Below are 19,892 nucleotides of genomic sequence, written 5' to 3' on the forward strand. Positions count from 1 at the left end.
TTGAAAATAGCTTTCTATGTAGAGTCGGTCTGAGGCACACACTACGACACCTTTAATACATTGCATTCAGGCCACAATTTAGGCTCACCGCAATGAAAACACTGATCCGAATGTAAAACATCTGAATATAGGTTAAAACATAACATTTCAAGTAAATTGTTGGTTTGGAAAATACGCCTTTTCATCTATTTAAGGAGAGGCATAGTTTGCGCGTTTTTGTAATCTGCTGCAACAAGGAGATGTAATTGTAACCGCACACTGCACTCCAAGGGCCTCATTTATGAGAAATGACGAATCGCTGCGTGAAAACAGCGATGCGTCACTTCTCAGGGCGCACTCCTTGCGACAATCCTGATGCGTCATATTTAATGTATGACGCATCATGTCGCAAGGAGTTACAGATACGTCAGTATTTCTGACGTATCTGTAAGCGCAAAAGTGACGCATTGCTGGAGTGTGTCACAAAAGTGACGCAACTCCAGCAATGCGTCCTTTCACATGGGGCAAGCCCCATGTGAAAGGGCCTGCGTCAGTCTTACGCCTGCTGTGAGGCAGGCGCAAGATTTTGACGCAACGGCGTCCTAAAAGTGACACAGTGAAATCTCATAGATTTCACTGCGTCATTTCTACGACCCTTCCTTGCGTCAATACGCCCCCTATGCATACATTATACCTGGCGCAGGTATAATGTGGCGCATGGGTTTACAAAGTGACACATCTACCTAGATGCGTCACTTTGTAAATATGGCACAACAAGGCGCATTTCTTACGCCACTGGTGTGTCACAAAAAAGTTACGCACCGGCGGCGTAAAAGTGACGCACCGCCTCATAAATGAGGCCCTAAGTTTAGCTAACATGATGCAGTGCTGCGCCAGGTCAGCTCTTGTCCACAGTGCAGAGCTCGTGAGAACCTGCAGAAAGTAAGTTAGCTACCATTTCTCTCACATGTGGCATCTCTTGGGCCTCCATGACGTGGGGTGTCTCTGCCAGGTCACAGTCTGCAAATCTGCGCGGCTTGTATGATGTCAGTTCGATTTGATCATCTGCGGTGGTGGCCACCAGTCCATCGTAGGCAAGCGGGTGCAAAAGCTTGTCCTGATAAATCAGAGAAAAACAGGATGAAAGCAGCATTGCATAAGAGACAGTGTAATAATAACTTTGTCTCACGGTCTAAGGGGCCTGACGTTGATTATTCAATATTTAAGGCCTGATTTAGAGTGCTGTGAACGTGGGACATCCGCCAAAAAGTGCTACGTCTGCACTCTTGCATTGATACCAATCCACTCTATGTGGGGCAGGCAAGACATCTGCACCTTTTAGTTATTGCCTCACTCTACATGCCCCCACACAGTGGGTTATAACCTCTATGACTATTTAGGGAAATATTATTAGCATATCACTAAACCGTGTGTGTGTGTGTGTGTAAATATGTATATATATATATATATATCCAATCAGAGCTCTGCAGCTCTCTGCACAAGGTCAATATTATTTGCAAATTAGCCGCAATCGCAGATAAACAAATTTGAATTTCCCTAAATTTCTCAACAACTACTGAACGGATTTACACCAACTAACTGAGAGCGTGATCTGCGAACCAAAATCTACCTTTCTACCAAATTCAGAGTAATTCCGTTCAGTGGTTCGGGCTGCAGGCGTATCTAAAGACTCTATGGGGATTAACATGAGAAACACAATTTTCTTGCCCCCGCACACTTTTTCTTGTCCCTTGCTTGATGGATCACCCCGAAACTTTCCATGCAGAACAAGATTCGCTGGGGCACTTTTTTGGAAAATGTCAAAAGGTGCCAAAGTTATAGGCAAGTAAAACAACGCTTTTCGTATGGAAACATGGTCCTAACTATAACTACATATCGGCGACCGCCGGCAGTTAATATATAATAATAATCTATAATATCATATATAATATATAATATAATGATATATGATATTGCATACCAATATATATCTATATATATCGGCATGTGAGGTCTAACATTTTAAAATGCTCTGCAAGATGTAAAAGAATTTCAAATTCAAGATGATTGACCGATCTCCTGAGGCGGAAAGCCGGGAGCCCGACTTGCTTTTAAAACATTTGAGTGTCACAATTTTGTTGTACTTTTAAACTCACCCCCTTCCCCTCCAGCACCTCTCAGGACACTTGATTGCTCCTGACCAGGCCGCGCAGCGGATTCAGCGCTGCCGCGGAAGCTGCACAGGGTTACTCTTGCCGCCATCACCGGCGGCGTTCGCTTCACGGCACGCCCCTTAGTGAGGCCACGCCCCCTCCGAGCCCATATCAAAGGCGTTGAATACAAACGCCGTCAGATTGACCGATCTCCTGAGGCGGAAAGCCGGGAGCGCGACTTGCTTTTAAAACATTTGAGTGTCACAATTTTGTTGTATTTTTAAACTCACCCCCTTCCCCTCCAGCACCTCTCAGGACACTTGATTGCTCCTGACCAGGCCGCGCAGCGGATTCAGCGGAAGCTGCACAGGGTTACTCTTGCCGCCATCACCGGCGTTTGCTTCAGGCCACGCCCCTTATTGAGGCCACACCCCCCCTTCCCCTGTCCCCTTCTCTATAAAACATGTGCCTCTTCCGGACACGCAGCGGACGAGCGCAGCGGGCGCGCCTAAGGCAAGCCCGTCTGCACCCGTCCGCGTCAAGGTAGCGCCTTGCGCCAGCCACGCGGCCTGTCTCAACCCAACTGATTCTAGCCTGCTACCTTCTGGCCCTCCCTACTCTAGAGAAACGCTCATACAACTTGGTAAGCTACATGCAGACAAAGGTACTTTTACATTGTTCCATGCGGCCCTCCCACGTGCCGATTTTCTGGGCAATAATCTGTTAAAATGTAGGCTTCTGAATGTGAGGTCCCTGCCTAGGCGCAGCACAGAGATCCAGCTACTTATTGAAACTCATGAACTAGAGTTCCTTTTCATGACGCCCTGACAGCCTGGTTGATCCCGGCTTTGCATGTCCTCCTGGGTTTACATTTTTATACACTCCTAGGGCTAGTGGGAGAGGAGGGGGGGGTAGGTGTGGTTTTTATTGCATCTTGTAACATTAAGATTCTTGTTTTAGATCCGACCGAAGGCATTGAACGTTTAGGCTTATCAATTCAGGCCCACTCCGGGACTACTGTTACCGGGATAGTATGCTATCGCCCACCAGGTGCATTTAGCCTTCAGCAACAACAAGCGCTTTTGGTCACTCTGACTAATATCGCACTATCCCATCACAAACTGATTATTCTTGGGGATTTTAATCTCTGGCGCAATGGCCCCCTTGACTCTGGTCTTCGCAACTTACTTCATTCCTGCGAAAGCTTCGGCCTCTCCCAGTTGGTCACTGGGGCAACCCATAAGGCCGGACACCTTTTAGATCTATTGTTCGCGGTTCCTCATTTGGTGGCGATGGGGGAAACCTTACCTATGGAGTGGACAGACCACTCACTTATCAAATTTTGTTAACACATGGACGTGGCCATCACAAGGCTCCTGGGTTGACCAGTAAAATTAATTGCAGAGACTGGAGAGCCCTTACTCGTTTGCACTCCCTAGGGGAAGTGTTCCAATTGGAGCAACTCTTTGATGAAGAAAAACAAGTAGATGAAAACTACTCCTCTCTATGCACAGGTATCACATCTATCCTTGATGTTCACACCCCTCTAAAAACTCGTAGTTGTAAGGGTATTGACTCCGCCCCTTGGTTTGATGATACCTTAAAAAATCTGAGCAGGGTTGCAAACAAGCCGAGAGAAGGTGAAGACGTGACTATACAGAAACCTTTAGGGAGCTGTGGAAAAATAAAGTTCGTAAATATAAGAACCTGATTAAGAAATCAAAAGCAGAATATTACTCCTCTATGATTTGCAACTCCACCAATAATTCTAGAAGCATTTTTAATATTCTGAATAGCGTTACCAACCCTGAATGCGCCAAAAACGCCATCATCCCCTCCCAAGAACTCTGCGAGAACCTTGCTGTTTTCTGCAAAGAAAAAACCGAACACATCATTAAGGACCTGGAAGTCTCGCCAGACTCTGTCCCTCCCCCCGACCTGAGACTGGGATCTATGGTGGACCAGCTAGCTGGGCCAACCTTGGCTCCGAATGATCTTCTACTCGAGTTCCCACCTCTTACGTACGAGGCCTTCTGTAAACTAGCCAGAGAGATTTCTTCTGGGTATCCCTTAGACCCTGTTCCGCATGGAAGGAATTTAAGAAGGAACTTTTCCCTTCACTCCATCTAATCTGTAATCAATCTCTTGTGACTGGGACTGTCCCAGCTCAATGGAAGCGGGCGTTAGTATCTCCTTTGCTAAAAAGCCCTCTCTCGACCCGGACTGTTCTAAAAACTATCGTCCCATCTCCCTGCTACCATTCCCTGCCAAGATTGTCGAACGTTTGGTTAGCAACACCCTCTCCAACCATCTGGAACGTCATCAACTACTGGATGTTGATCAATTTGACTTCCGGCCCGCCCACGGAACCGAGACCGCCCTAATCACCGCTATGGACGAGCTTCAGAGGCGTGCAGACAGAAGGCAGGCAGCGTTTCTAAACCTGCTTGACATGTCTGCCGCCTTTGACACGGTGAACCATAAGATTTTGCTGAAGCGACTGTTTGAGGTGGGATTAAGAGGGTCGGCATTGCAGTGGTTCCACTCATTTTTGCAGGATAGGCAGCAGGCGGTGTCTATCCCCCATTTTCATTCAGCTTTGAACCTTCTTGATTTGGCCAACAACTAGAGCACTAACCTTATGCGCTAAGAATCGTTTTCTGGCTGCCATTTTAAGAACAACTCTCGTTTGTTTCTTAATGTTCGAATGAATTCTTCTTCTTTTCTGCCCTAAGCCATGTGTCACCACACACTGTGAAAGTCCGCTGTTTCGGGGTCGAGCAGAGATCCTGACAGTACCCTCCCTCAAAGATGTACCTTCCCATTTTGGCTTACTGGGGAACTTTTTATGAACATTTCTTATCAATCTAGGTGTGTGTACATCTGAGGATAATTCCCAAGATCTCTCTTCTGTGCCATACCCCTTCCAATCCAGTAGATAATACAATTGTCCTTTCCGTATTCTAGAATCCAAAACTTGTTTCACCTCAAACTCTTCTCCCTGCTCTGTGTGAACTGGTTTAGGAGGTTTGTTTAAGCTTATATCTTTTGCCATCTTCTTTAGTAATGAAACATGAAACACTGGATGAATAAAGAACCGCTCAGGTAATTTTAATCAAAAAGTTAGGGGACTCAATTTTTTCTCTATGACATACGGGCCCACAAATCTTGGTTGAAATTTTCTGTTTCCTTTTAATCTTAGGTTCTTAGTGTTTAACCAAACCTTATCACCTACTTTTAAATCTGGCTCTTTCCTCCTTTTCTTGTCAGCGTAATGTTTGTAAGTGTCTTTTGCTTTGGCTAAATTCTTGGTGGCTAAACTATGTACTTTGGCTAAATGCTCCACTAAATTAGATACTGCTGGGACATCAGTTTCTTGGAAATTTAAAGATTGATTAGGGTGCCTACCCGAGTTTAAGAAGAAAGGGGAAAACACTGTGGAAGCGTTTTTTGCATTATTATGCGCAAACTCTGTTGCCCACAGATAGTCTGGCCAATCCCCTTCTTGTTCTAATAGACACAATCTTAGGTACTGCTCGAGCTCTTGATTTGTTCTCTCAGTTTGACCATCCGTCTCTGGATAATAACTGGCAGAACATCTAGATTCTATGTTTAACTTCTTCATGAAAGCCTTCCAAAAATTAGAGCGGAATTGGGAACCCATGTCAGATACCAAAACCTTAGGAACTCCATGGGCTCTAACTATGTGTTGACTGAAGAGATGGGCTAAAGTTTTAGCTGTGGGGATCCCTTTTATCGGCACAAAATAGGCCATTTTAGAAAAGGCATCTACACAAACCAATATAGTGTCAAAACCTTGACTCGATGGTAATTCTACAATTAGATCAAAGGTTACTGTATGCCATGGATAAGGTGGGGTGGGTAATGGCCTCAAATAACCCTGGGGAGCTTGTCTCTCTGGTTTTCCCCTTGCTCAAATCTCACATGTGGTTATATATTGTCGTATGTACTGAATCATATTTGGCCACCAAAAACGCCGCCTCACCAAGTCTTATGTCCTGGAAATTCCTTTGTGGCCCGCCAAGATGCTATCATGACATTCTTTCAAGGCCTTTTGTTGCATCTCAGGTGTGGGTAAATACAGAGCTCCATCTCGGTATAGCAAGCCTTCACACTCCGTTCTTTTTGGATTCCCATCCAACCAATTTCTGATGTCTTCCTTAGTCATTAAGCCTTGATTCACCTCTGTCCATCAACTGTGGTTTTTGCATTTGTCACCCCGAGTGGGATGCGTATGCTCAGACGTGAGTCCCATGCTCTCCACACCACTGGATTCAAGCAAGCCGGGCTGAAGACGTCTGGAATGCTAGAAACTGGTCTCGGAAGCTTGTTTCCGTCCCAGGGAAGGCATGGCTTGGCAGTTCGGGCTGGACTGTTCCCATGAGGCACAGGGTCAGACTGATTTGCATATGGCCATGTCTGAACTGGGGTGGTGTGGAGTGCAAAAAAACGATGGATTTAGGCCCAGATCCCTGTACTGGGGTGAATGTATGACATTGTTCTGCATTCTGTCCATCAACTGTGGTTTTTGCATTTGTCACCCCGAGTGGGATAGGTATGCTCAGACGTGAGTCCCATGCTCTCCACACCACTGGATTCAAGCAAGCTGGGCTGAAGACGGCTGGAATGCCAGAAACCGGTCCTCGGAAGCTTGTTTCCGTTCCAGGGAAGGCATGGCTTGGCAGTTCGGGCTGGACTGTTCCCATGAGGCACAGGGTCAGACTGATTTGCATATGGCCATGTCTGAACTGGGGTGGTGTGGAGTGCAAAAAACGATGGATTTAGGCCCAGATCTCTGTACTGGGGTGAATGTATGACATTGTTCTGCATTCTGTCCATCAACTATGGTTTTTGCATTCCTTAGTCATTAAGCCTTGATTCACCTTTTCCAAAGATTCCTGAAGGACCACTCCAATCATCTTTTCTGCCGGTATAATCCGTTGTTCCTTGATTTCATCAGTCATACCTTCTGTACCCAACCTAGACAAGGCGTCCGCCTTACCATTCTGCGAACCAGGACGATAAGTGATCACAAAGTCATAGTAGCAAAATACAATGACCAACGCAATTGCCTTGTTGTTAAAGTTTTTGCCGACTTTAAAAATTTCAGATTTTGATGATCCGTATAAACTGTAACCGCATGCCTTGCGCCCATCAAATAGTGCCTCCACTCGCGAAAGGCATCCTTAATGGCTAACAATTCCTTTTCGGTGATTGTATAATTTACTTCAGCAGGTGTCTGTTTCCTGGAACGAAAAGCCACTGGATGAAGTTGACCAGTTATCTTATGTCTTTGGGACAAAACTCCTCCCAAAGCTAAGTTGTAAGCATCGGTTTCTACAAAGAAAGGCTCAGACGGATCAGGATAAAGTAGGATTGGTGCTGTGGTGAAGTTCTTTTTTAACTGAATGAAAGCTTCTTCGGCTTCTTTTGCCCAATCAAACTTAACACCTTTTCACAACAACTTGGTTAAAGGAATTAATTTCTTGGAAAAATTTGCAAAACTGATGAAACTTTGTATTTCCTTTACTGATTTTGGAGATTCCCAATCCATCACTGCCTTGATTTTGTTCTCATCCTTAGTGACTCCTTGGGGGGAAAGAACGAACCCCAAAAATTCCACAGAGGTCACATTAAAAGCACATTTCTCCAATTTTACAAATAAACTGTGCTCTCTTAATCTCTGTAGTACCTTCTTCACATGTTCCTGGTGTTCCTCCACTGTGTCAGAATATATCAGTATGTCATCAATGTATACAAAAGCATTCCGGTCGATGAACTCTTTTAATACATCATTAATGAAATGCTGAAATGCTGCTGGGGCATTGCACAGCCCATAGGGCATCACCTGCTATTCAAATAAACCTAGCTTGGTTCGGAAAGCTGTTTTCCATTCATCTCCTTCTCGAATTCGAACTATATGATATGCTCCTCTCAAATCTAGTTTGGTGTAGACTTGTGCCCCTTTCACTTGATCCAACAAGACCGAGATCAATGGTAAAGGGTAACGATTCTTGATTGTAATTCGATTGATCGCCCTATAATCAATGCAGGTTCTCAATTCATCACTCTTCTTCTGAATAAAAAAAAGTGGTGAGGAGACTGGGGACTGGGGCGGTCTAATGAATCAATTTTCAAGATATTTCTGCAAATATTCTTTCAAATGCTCATCCTCTCGTTCCGTTAAGGCATACATACGACTTCAAGGGAGGTTAGCACCTGGCTCCAGATCTATTTTACAATCATAATCTCTATGTGGAGGGAGTCTTTCTGCCTCTACTTCGTTGAACACATCACAATATTCTGAATACTCTGCAGGTAACTCTGTGGTGGAGATTATACAAATGGAAGCCTCTCTTTCACTTAAATGAAAAGCCAGCATTTTCTCTGAGTTCTTTGCTTGTCTTTGGTAGCAATTTTCTGTACAATAATGAGAATTGAAGGCTATTAATCGAGCCTCTCAGTCAATTGTAGGGTTATGTTCGGTGAGCCAGGGTAAGCCTAAAATTAACTGAACCTGTGGAGCATCTATTAAATTAAATTAAATTGCAAATTTTCCAGATGACCATCTTCAGATTCTAACTCCACCAGCTCAGTATGACTTACTATGGGGCCCGATGAGAGGTTAGTCCCATCGACCGCACGAACAGGTTCACTCTTCTCTTTTCTTATTGATCTCAATCCAATCTTACTGACGAATTTCAAATCACAAAAGTTGCCTGTGGCTCCTGAGTCCACCATCACTGTGACCTAAGTCAATATTTTCTCTCGAAACCGTAAAGTCATCATCATGAACAGGTGCAGAGCCACAGATTGCAATGTATTTGCCAAAGTGTGTGTTTCTGGAGTTGATTCCGATTTCGCATCCACCAGCCCAACTCCAACTACTGATGGTGCGAAGCGTTTTCGACCGATGTTGGTTTTGGCTTTTTTGGACAATTCCGAACAAAATGACCATTTCCACTGCAATACAGACATTGTTTATTCACTCTACGTCTCTCCTTCTCTTCCTTGGAAAGAGGACCCCGTACAGTCCCTATTTGCATGATTTCTCCTCCACGGGCATTTTCAGATTCTTTACTTGCTTCCACTCTTGCCCGGTCAAATCTAGGAATACTGGAGCGGAAGTCCCTCTTTATCTCACCTCGCCTCTCACTTTGTCGAAAATCAATTTCCAATACTAAATTGATTAACGCTGATATTTCTGTTGGTCTATTGGGTACTTGTGCCAGTGCATCCTTTAATTTGTCTCTCAACCCACAATAGAACACCGCTGCCCTCTTGTTCTCCGGCCACTCTGTTTCTACAATCAACTTGTTGAATTGAGCCAAATATGAAATCAAATCACGATTGCCCTGTTTAATTTCCAATAGTTCATTATCGGTGGCTTGCGAGGCTCCAAGACGATCAAATATTCGTAGAAATTCTTTCTTGAATTATTCAAGATCATACAATATGGGGTCATTCCGAGACACCAAAGGCATAGACCACGATACAGCGTCCCCACTCAAATATGATAAGACAAATGCCACTCGAGATTGCGCATCGGGGAAAACTGACGGTCGACACATAAAATGCAAGGTACACTCTGTCAGAAAAACCTGTGCCTTCTGTGGGTCCCCATTGAAACGCTCAGGTGGAGCTAAGGGGATAACTGGGGATAGAGAATGAATAACTTGTGTCGTGACCTTAGGCTGTGGGATGGAGGCATCTCCTAAGCTCCTTTCTTGAGAAACTGGGTATTTTAAACTGGTTCATGTTACTAAATTACTCATTTTCATAGTTCAGTCTGAAGTTTCTTTCCTAAGTTCTCTATTTTCTTCCTTGACTTGGATTAACTCTCTCTGTATTCCTTCTAATATCTCTCCTAGCTTTTTGAAATCCAAACCTTCCGCCATTCTGCTCGGGCGAATAATTATGACGTGGGCACTTCACTCTGTCAAGGTTGTGCTTCACAATTCACAGAAGCAGAATGTCGCAAGTTCCCAGAGCCCCTCCAGGATTTTCAGCACCATACAATTCAAAGTACAAATGCTAGAAAACCCCACTAGGGAAAGGGGATGGGACAGGGAAGAGACTACACGCTTTGCCTGATCCTTCCTTCTGCTTCAGACGACTTTTGTATTGACTTTTTGATGTACTGGCAAGCTGCAAAACAATTGACAATTATAAGACCACTACTCTACCCTATTGCCTTACTGAAACTCTAGTTTAACTGTCTACACATACCCAGTTTTGGTGCGGCCTTTGCCTCTCTTCTAACAGCTGTGCACTTGATCTTTTCTTATTTCCTGTAATGAATTATACACCTTTAGTTTTCTTTTTAAAAGCCTGACTTCTCCTCTTTTAATATTCTTTTATTTTTAGGTTTCACACCTCAAGTATTCCCAGCTGTTGCCTTAATCTGGATTCTTCTAATGGTAAGTCTGCTTCAGTTATTTTATCATTTCCTTTATTTATATTCAATTATATTTGCTAATCGCTACTCTTACAGTCAGAAAGAGAGTATTCGGATACTTTATAACTTGTTTTTTCCCTTCTAAACTATTTCTCTCATAGTTCTTATTGTGGGTTCTTGTGAAAGAATTAAACTATTCATTGCGCATAACCAACTGCTTCACAACTGATAACGAACTAAATTCTGCAAGGTTTAAAGTCCCATTCAAAAAACTTAACAGCTGAGAGTGAGTTGCTTCTATTTTTCTCAACTGCCACTTCAGCAAACACGCAGTTTCTAAACACCTCCACAACTAAAAAAATGAACTGCTCTCTCTTTTAACAATATCGGAACAGTCTTACATTTTTCTTCACTCGCTAATCTCTGGTCTTCAAATGCGCTTCTAAATTTGTAGAGTTCTGCCAGGTTCGAATCATAGCCTGCGCAGTACTCGTATCAGGCATAAACATAAAATGAAATTAACGTGAGGGGTGTGGCTCAATCCTTTCAGAGAAGAGAAGGTTGTGGTCATATTTTGCGGCAGGTCAAGCTGCGAGCGACGCACCGCACCGCCAATTACAGTCTTAAATTTAACTTTCTTGAAGTAACTAGGTTCGATGCTTTTTAAAAAACAGCCACGAGCTTCTGACTCTAAAGAAAATTCATAAATGGAAGGGAAATGTGCTTCATAAATTGGTGCTTTTATGCCAATAATTAGTGGTTTGATAAACTGCAGTATCGATGCTAAGTAATAAAATAAGAAATGTGGTGTACTCCAGCCTCCTCTGTTTTTAGGAAGAGTCAGCTTTTTAAAGGCTCTGCGGTGGCGTTTGTATCCCCATAGAAATCTTCCCGCAATTCTTTCAAGTTGTTTAAAAAATTCTATAGGAAATTCAAGAGGTATAGTTCGAAAAAGGTATAAAAATCGTGGAAGTATTAGCATTTTTAATACATTATTTCTGCCATGTAAATGATTTATCCGTTCTAAAGTAGTATTCGCCTTTTTAATGATGGGGGTAAAGTTAAGCTTGGGTATATCAGAAATTGGAGTTGTGATTTTTATTCCTAAATATGTTGCGGTGGATACTATGTTAAGATGTGTTGGTGGATTTTGACCTACAAATAAAACTTGAGTTTTTGAGGAGTTTAGTTTATAGCCTGAAAAAGCACCGAACTCTTTCGCTATCTCTTTAACTTTTGAAATTGTCTTTGAGATATCAGTGGTAGTCACTACCACATCATCAGCATATGCTAAAGCCCTATACGAAGTCCCTGCCACCTCCACAGGTTTTATGTCTTCCTCTTGATTAAGTTTGTTAAGATACATATCTATATAAATAGAAAATAACAGTGGAGATGATGGGCACCCCTGACGAGTACCGCGGAAAATAGAGAATGGACTAGACCTACAAGATCCAATTTTAATGTATGATGATGGTGATAGATATAGGGTTTTCAAAGCCTTAATCATTTTTGGGCCAAAGCCTTTCAAAGCCAGCATATCCCATAAATAAGGCCATGCCACCCTGTCGAATGCCTTCTCGGCATCCAACATGGTGATTCCAATGGATTTATTATTAGTTTGAGCCCAGTCCATCATAGCGATTATTCTTCGGACATGATCCGCAGTGTCTCTATTTAGGATAAACCCATGTTGCCATCGTGAGACGATAGATAATATTACTGTTGACATACGGGTGTCTAAAATTTTGGAAAAGATCTTGCTATCGGCATTTATTAAAGAGATCGGTCTAAAGGATGCTGGATTTAGGGGAGGTTTATATTTTTTAAGAAAAGCCATCAGTGTGGATTGACTCCACGAGTCCTTTGGACATCCTCTCTGAGCTTCCTGGAATGTCAATATAAGGTCTTCTTTTATTACGATTCTGAATGTTCTAAAAAATTCGAGAGGGATACCATCAGGGCCCATAGCTTTTCCCATAGCCAAGGAAAGTATTGCCGATTCAATTTCATCCCATGTAATATCTTTTTCGAGAGAATTTGATTGTAACTCATTTAATTTTGTGAAATTATTTTCTCCTATAAAATTTAGCAGTGCATCATGAGAATATACCACATTATCACTTTTATATATTTGGGAATAGAATTGTCTAAATACCTCAAGAATTTGATCCGGATCATTATGGATCTGACCTGTTTCATCTTGAATTGCGCTAATAAAATTTAAAGTTTCTTTCTCTCTGATTCTTTTTGCAAGTATTTTTCCAGAATTTTCGCCCATTTCATAGATCTGAGAACGGAACGTAGCTAGTTGTTCCGCCAATTTAGCTGAGAAGATTTCATCGACCTTAGCCTTATGTATATCTAGTATAGTTTTAATTTGATCAGTATCCTGATGTTTAAAGATTGCTTTAGCAAGTTTCTCCTCCCATTCTCGTACTCGATTATAAATCTTTTCTATTTTGTTATGTTATGTTATGTTATGTTATATTTATTTTTATATAGCGCACGGCTACTCAAAGAGAGTGTCCCGGCGCTTTTTAATAATGAGACCTACAGCAGAATAACACAACACAGTAATAAAAACAAAGTGGGAAGCAGAAACAGAAAAAAACCAGAAAACAACCTAGAGAGCAAACAGCCAGGTTTTAAGGCCTTTCCTGAATGCGAGTAAACTAGTAGCTCCCCGGAGTGTCAGCGGCAAGGTGTTCCACAGCTGTGGCGCCAGCAGTCCAAAGGAGCGGCCTCCAGTGCGAGCTCTCTTTACGCGTGGCACAGCCGCCAGAAACAGAGATTCTGATCTGAGAGAGCGGGCCGGTTGGTAAAAGGCGAGTCTCCTTTGGAGATACTTAGCTCCCACAGCATGAAGAGCTTTGTAGGCCAAGGTTAATGCCTTGAAAGCAATCCGTTTACGGATAGGCAGCCACTGTAAGGTCTGCAAAAGACCGGCAGCACTGGCTCGCCTGTTTAGGCCATAAGTGGCCCTCGCGGCCGCATTCTGCACAACTTGAAGCTGCTGCAGCAGATACTCTGGCAGGCCCAGATAGAGGACGTTGGAGTAGTCCAATCTAGAGCCTATCAGAGCCTGCACAGTCAGCTTCCTGTGTTCCTCAGACAGAAGAGGCAAAAACCTCCGCAGCATCTTGAGGAGGCCGAAACATGTACCCGTCACACCTAGGATCTGGGATCTCCGAGTCAGACCCTTGTCCATCTTGACCCCTAGGTTCTTAGCTACTTGGGATGAACAGGACGGAGGAAACATGTTAATGGGCCACCAAGCTTGCCAGTCTGGCTCCGCAGCACACCCGAAGAAGAGTACCTCGGACTTATCTGAATTGCACTTGAGGCTGTTCAGCTGGAACCATTTAAAAACAGCCCTAAGGCAATCCCGGATACTCTCTCCATCAAAGTCTCCTCCCTTCTTGCAAGAAAAGAGGAGCTGGGTGTCGTCGGCGTAGGATACGATCTGGGCCCCGAACGACTCCGCCAGCGCCGCCAGAGGGGTCATAAAGATGTTAAAAAGGGACGGGCTCAATATAGAGCCCTGCGGAACCCCGACTCCCAATGGCGGCATCACGGCGGAGTCTGGGGAGGCCCAGACCGTTTGTCGACGGCCAGCTAGGAAAGATGAAAACCAGCTGAGCACCGTCCCTCGTAGGCCATTCTCAAAGAGTCTTGCGAGAAGGCCCTCATGAGGGACGGTGTTGAAGGCCGCCGACAAATCCAACATAACCAGCATGGCTTTGCCCCCGGCGTCCAGAACCCCTTTAATGGTTTCTGAGACCTCTAGGAGCGCAGTCTCTGTGCTGAGATTTGGGCGGAAGCCGGATTGAGTGGCGTGCAGAATCTCATGCGTTTCCAGAAAATTAGAGAGCACCATGTGTACATGCTTCTCCATAATTTTCGTGAGAGCAGGCAACAGAGAGATAGGCCTATAATTGACCGGAGCCTTAGGATCGAGACCAGGCTTCTTCAGCAAAGGAATGACCATTGCCTGCTTCCAGGCCTGCGGAACCACTCCCTGGCTCAGCGAGAAATTCAGGAGTGGATTCGCCAGCGGATTTATCACTTCCGCCATTTTTGCCAGGAATTTGGCAGGGCAGGGGTCCAGAGGCGACCCAGATTTAAGATTGCCCATAAGCGCTAAGGAAGCAGGAGCTGAGATAGGTGGAAAAACGGCCAGCACCGGGCCTAGCGGGGCCGAAAGGCACGAATCGTCCTCAGGGTTGATCAGCCCCACGGGCGCCGCCAATGGGAAAGAGTCCTGGATAAGTTTAATCTTGCTGGTGAAAAAATTTGCAAGATCAGAAGCCCAGGACTTGGAGGGCATACCTTGGGCTGCATTGGAACGAGGAGCCATAAATTCTCTCACTATGGTGAAAATCTCCTTACAGGAGTTAGAGGCGGCTTCTATCCTACCTGCAAGATAGGCTTTTTTTCCTAGGCGAATGTCCCGATGATAAGCCTTGACCGCTGTCTTGTAGGTCAGCCTTGCCACAGAGTCATATTGTGACTGCCAGGCTCTTTCAGCTGCCTTACACTGCTGCCGAGCGGCCGACAGTGCCGCAGTGAACCAGGGAGCCGAGACCTGTTTCAATGTTAAGCGAATAATTTTTTTGTTTTCTAATTGAGTAAGAAAGTGTTTCCCCCCGGACCCCTGCTTTAAAAGCATCCCAAACTATCTGAGTAGAGGTACTACCTCTATTGATATGAAAAAAGTATTTGATCCACCCAGTCATTAATTCTAGATATGATGAGTCTGCCACTGCCACCTCCCACTCCCCCTATTCCCTTCCCTTTGCCCCTTCCCCTTGACCCCACCCTGCGAGTAGTTTCCGATCAAATGACCAAGATCTAAGGGTTGACGACGGACCAGTCATTGTCGGGACTTCTATTAGTATTGGGTTATGATCAGAGATTATACGGGGAAATATTTTAAAGAATATATTGTTTATTAAACCGCTATTCACAAAAAAATAATCTATACGTACAAATTTCTGATGGGGATTAGAAAAGAAAGTAGATCCAGGTGAAGAAGGATATTTTGTAAATCCAACGTCTTTTAAGCCATATTCTGTTATCAGCACTTTAACAGCACTATATGTCTTTTTTTTTGACCTGAGTATATACTGTCAGTAGATATATCAAACCTATCTGCAAGATGTAGAATCAGATCTCCACAGAAAATTAGGGTGGGTGGCCAGTCTGCTAATTCTAAACTGAGATAATGTATAAAATCTCAGGATCATCTGAATTTGGGGCATACACTGAGCAGATTGTCCATAATTTAGCATTTATCTCGAGCTCAATTATTGCCCATCTTCCATACTGGTCTTCTTCCGTATCTCATAAGAATTGCTACACCCTTTGTAGTAGAACCTTGTTTAGTACATGTTAGCAATTGCAGACCCAAATCCTTAAACATATTCCTGTCATTCCACCTGATATGTGTCTCTTGCAGACATAATATATCTATATTCATACTTTGTATAATCTGATTGCAAATCCCCCTTTTTTTCCTATTGTTCAATCCACAGACGTTCCAAGAACAGATTCTAAGTTTACCCATCATCAACAATTAAACATTTTCCTTCCTTGTCTATCTGTATACTACCAGGTTGTTTGAGCCGATAATTAATTGAGTACATATTCATATTTTTATATTCATCTTTCTCAAGAAAGCCATTAAGAAAAAATAGTGATAGAACAACAATCCAATAGCTTAACAATTTTTTTTTTACTGTTTTTGCTTGCACCCACCACCCACCCTCGTGACCCCCCCTCCCACTCCCCCTCTTCCCTTCCCCTTGACCCTTCCCCTTGACCCCACCCCAGTTTGGGCATAAGGACTGGTAGTCCCTAGTATGGATGGATTGAGAAGCATCTGGTGTCTCGCCGCCTCTCCTCCACACCCTTCTGTCTTAAGCTTTCATTATGAGCCATTTTCCAGTTAGTTTTCTGCTATTTCCATCAATAAAGCAATATAACTATATGTCTACTAATACAAGTACAAAAAGAAAAGATCCAACATATTCTTAACAATTTCAGTCACAATGAAGCCAAAAGCTCTTTAGCTGCCCCTTCATAAGTCAGATAATACGATTTCTCTTTGAAAATTATTTTAAGTTTAGAGGGATTCAAAAGAAAAGCCTGAGCGCCTTTGGCTTGAAAAGCAGATATCAGTTGACGAAACTGCCAACGTTGTTCTACTGTGGCATGGCAATAGTCAGGCCGAACAAAAAATTAAATTCCTTTCCCTCTTCTTTTCCTATCTGGCCTGGCCAGATCGTAAGGAGCCTCTCTTGCCAAAAAATTGTTCAAGCAAATCAAAATTGCCCTGGGCTTTGCATTGGTGGTTTGTAGAGGCGTTATTTCCAGTGAAGTATATTTTTATTTATTTTTTACGCACCTCACCATCCTCATTCCAAGGCAGCCGCCACCGCCAAGGCATAATGGGTCGCTGGAATGGATACATGCATGGGAGCAGAAAAGGTGGTGTATACAACCAGAGGGTGCCACAGAAAATTAGTTCACTGTTGTCTTTGGGACAAGGCATAGGCACTGCATAACTAGCCTGGCAGGACCGGGCCAGTGGCCATGGTGGGGCCACCCCTAGATCCCGAGTGTGTCCTGCTGTGCTCCCTCGACCTGTCCAGCCTGGTTCAGCATTAAGTCTGTGATGGCTTCATATTATATGCTCATTATGAACGTTTGTGCAAAAAATGCTGATAAAATATTGTAGATAAAAACTTCAGTGATGTCTGACTGAGCAGAGGAGGGAGAGTTATGATCATTGTCACATTCTAAGGAAGATCCCTCAAATAAGAGTTGAGAGATACACGAGGTAGTAGAAACATTTGTCACAGAGGATGGTGTAAGAGAAATTGCTTTTTGAATTTGGGTACTAGAACTCTCCTCGAACAAGGATCTGGGGACAATTCAAGTACTCTGGGGTTGAATAGCCCCATGATAAAACGATTTAAAAAATAATTACCTTCTCCGGATTGAATCAGGGGGTCTGAATATGCTTATTCTATCCCCTTATGTCTTTCTCAGTTTTTTTTTGCAGAACGTGGGGAACCCATTTTGCTATTCCTTAATAGCGAAAAATAATGATTCGCTATTAAGGAATAGCAAAATGCAATGCATGAAGAAATCACTTAAAAAATAGCGATTTCTTAAAATTCCTTAATTGCGACTCGCAAATTGCGAGTCGCAAAATGCCTATAGGCCCATAGGAATGAATGGAAAGACATTCTCAATTTTCGAATCGCAATTAGCGAATCGCAAATTGAGAATGCGATTTCAAGGGTGCAGGGGTTTCCAAAGGATACCCTGTTGCACCCCTGAAATTGATCAGTGCACATATGTTGCGCACACATATGCCCTTAGGGCATGTGCGTGCGCAACATGAAACTTTGAAAAATGCACTTTAGTGCATTTTTCAAAGTTTTTGCAAATTACCATGAAGATCAACTTCATGGTAATTTGCGAGCCCTATTAGCGAAATCGCTATTTTTTAAACTTTAATGCATTGCATTTAAGGAATCTCAATTTGAGATTCCTTAAATGCAAGTAATCGTAATTTTGCGATTTCTTAATTTGCGATTTTTACATTTGGGATGATGCATCCCAAATGCAAAAATACCGGTCGCAAAGGGGCAGATTCTGAGAATCTGCCCCTTTGCAAGCAGATTTTACCTTGATGAATCTATGTCTAAGTCCTGCATCTTGTAACAGTGGGAGCAGGGGAATATTTTCTCTTGCAGCCAGACATTATAAGCCTTTGAATCTGCGGACCCGAAGTGGATGACGGGGTAAGAAAGATCCCTCTTCATGGGACTTTTCTTAGGTTTTTGAAATGGGTCCTCAGCCTGGATTTAGAGTCAGTTTTAGGACATAAACAGCCACAATATCTCTATATTTCAACGGATTAATTCCCACTCAGCACATTCTTTAATTGCAAATATCCTGAAAACTACTCAGCAGATTAACACCAAACCATAAAAGTAGGCGTTCAGAGTGAAGTTCTTCTTTTATGCCATATCTGCTGATTTTTTTTTAGTGGACAGGCACATTTCCAGTGCAACTTGAATAAACATTATCCTGCGCTCATCCCCCAATGTGCACGGCTGAAGGCTGAAGATCATACACAGAAGAGATTGTGTTGACAGGGTGGATTAGCTGCAGGTCCTGAGCTCAGCCCGACTGCTTATGGCCAATGGGCATGAGCAGCAAGGGTTGGAAATTAATTCCATCACAAAAAAGAATGAAATTCACCGACAAAAACACAAGTGAGTTATTGTTCTGGCTCAAACATGTAAAGCCACTTAAACTTGCCAATTATAATTTTGAACGGAGGACACAACACATGCCATAATCACGGTGCTCATTTCTTCTTCTTTTTTTTGTATAAACTACATTTTGATTGATTTTACAACAAAGATCAAAACAGAGCAGAGTATCTGTTTAATGAAATCCCGATTGTGGCTTCAAACAGTAAAAGAAGCTCCCATGGCAATCACCATCAAGGCTGTAGCATTCATGCCACCTTCCCCAGATCCACTTATGCTTTCGGGGCACCTCCGGGCTGAATAAATGGGCTCTTCTGCCTTAGCACACCTGTACATCATGGAACACCACTCGTTAATAGTTGAGGCGTGAGGGATATGCAGGGGCGAACGATATCATGCTTAGCCAAAACAGCGCCATGCCCACCAGCGCATGCTCGCCGGGCCCCCGCGGCATCCTCCAGAATACCCAACAGGGCCACACGAGTGGAACAGTGAACATGTCTCCCCAGAATCTCAGGTAGTGTCGTAATGATGGAGGACCAGTATTTAGCAAAGAATGGACAGGCTTACACCATATGGAAGCAGTCACCATCTTCGATTTCACACTGAGGGCAGGCAGGCGAAGGGAGAGCACCCATACTCCAAAGCTGTCTCGCAGTATAGTATGCAAGGTGAAGGAATTTGAGTTAGATTAGGCGTAAACAAGAGGGATGACTAGTTTCCTCAAGGCCATCCTAGCATCACACCAGTCGCTATCATCGAGATCACCAATCCAGTATTACCATTTGGCCCGAAGGGCTCCAAAGGGTTCGGAGGAGTTCACAATCAGGGAGCAGAATAATCGCAAGATGCCCCCGAGCCTAGTGATGATGAGTGGATTCGGATCTCCAGAGGTCCACACTCTGGCAGGTTTTGCAGCAGTGGGTGATATATTGCCAGTGCGTGGCAGAGCTGCAGATACCTAATTGAATTGGGTCTTATGGAACCTGAATTCCCCCTGGAGATCCCAGAATGGCTTCATATGGGAAACCCTCCCGACGTCCCCAA

General features: G+C 43.7%; 1 protein-coding gene across 1 annotated transcript in view; it reads right to left on the reverse strand.

The window, feature by feature from the left end:
• Window positions 1–19,892, reverse strand: part of NOX5 (NADPH oxidase 5) — a 226,376-nt gene that overhangs the window by 40,398 nt on the left and 166,086 nt on the right. Inside the window, exon 10 of the mRNA XM_086958956.1 lies at window positions 9,411–9,431. Within this exon, the coding sequence (XP_086815082.1) occupies window positions 9,411–9,431 (21 nt within the window). The remainder of the gene's footprint in view (window positions 1–9,410; window positions 9,432–19,892) is intronic.

The sequence above is a fragment of the Lissotriton vulgaris genome, chromosome 2_1, assembly GCF_964263255.1.
Source record: "Lissotriton vulgaris chromosome 2_1, aLisVul1.2, whole genome shotgun sequence".
Lineage (NCBI taxonomy): Eukaryota > Metazoa > Chordata > Amphibia > Caudata > Salamandridae > Lissotriton > Lissotriton vulgaris.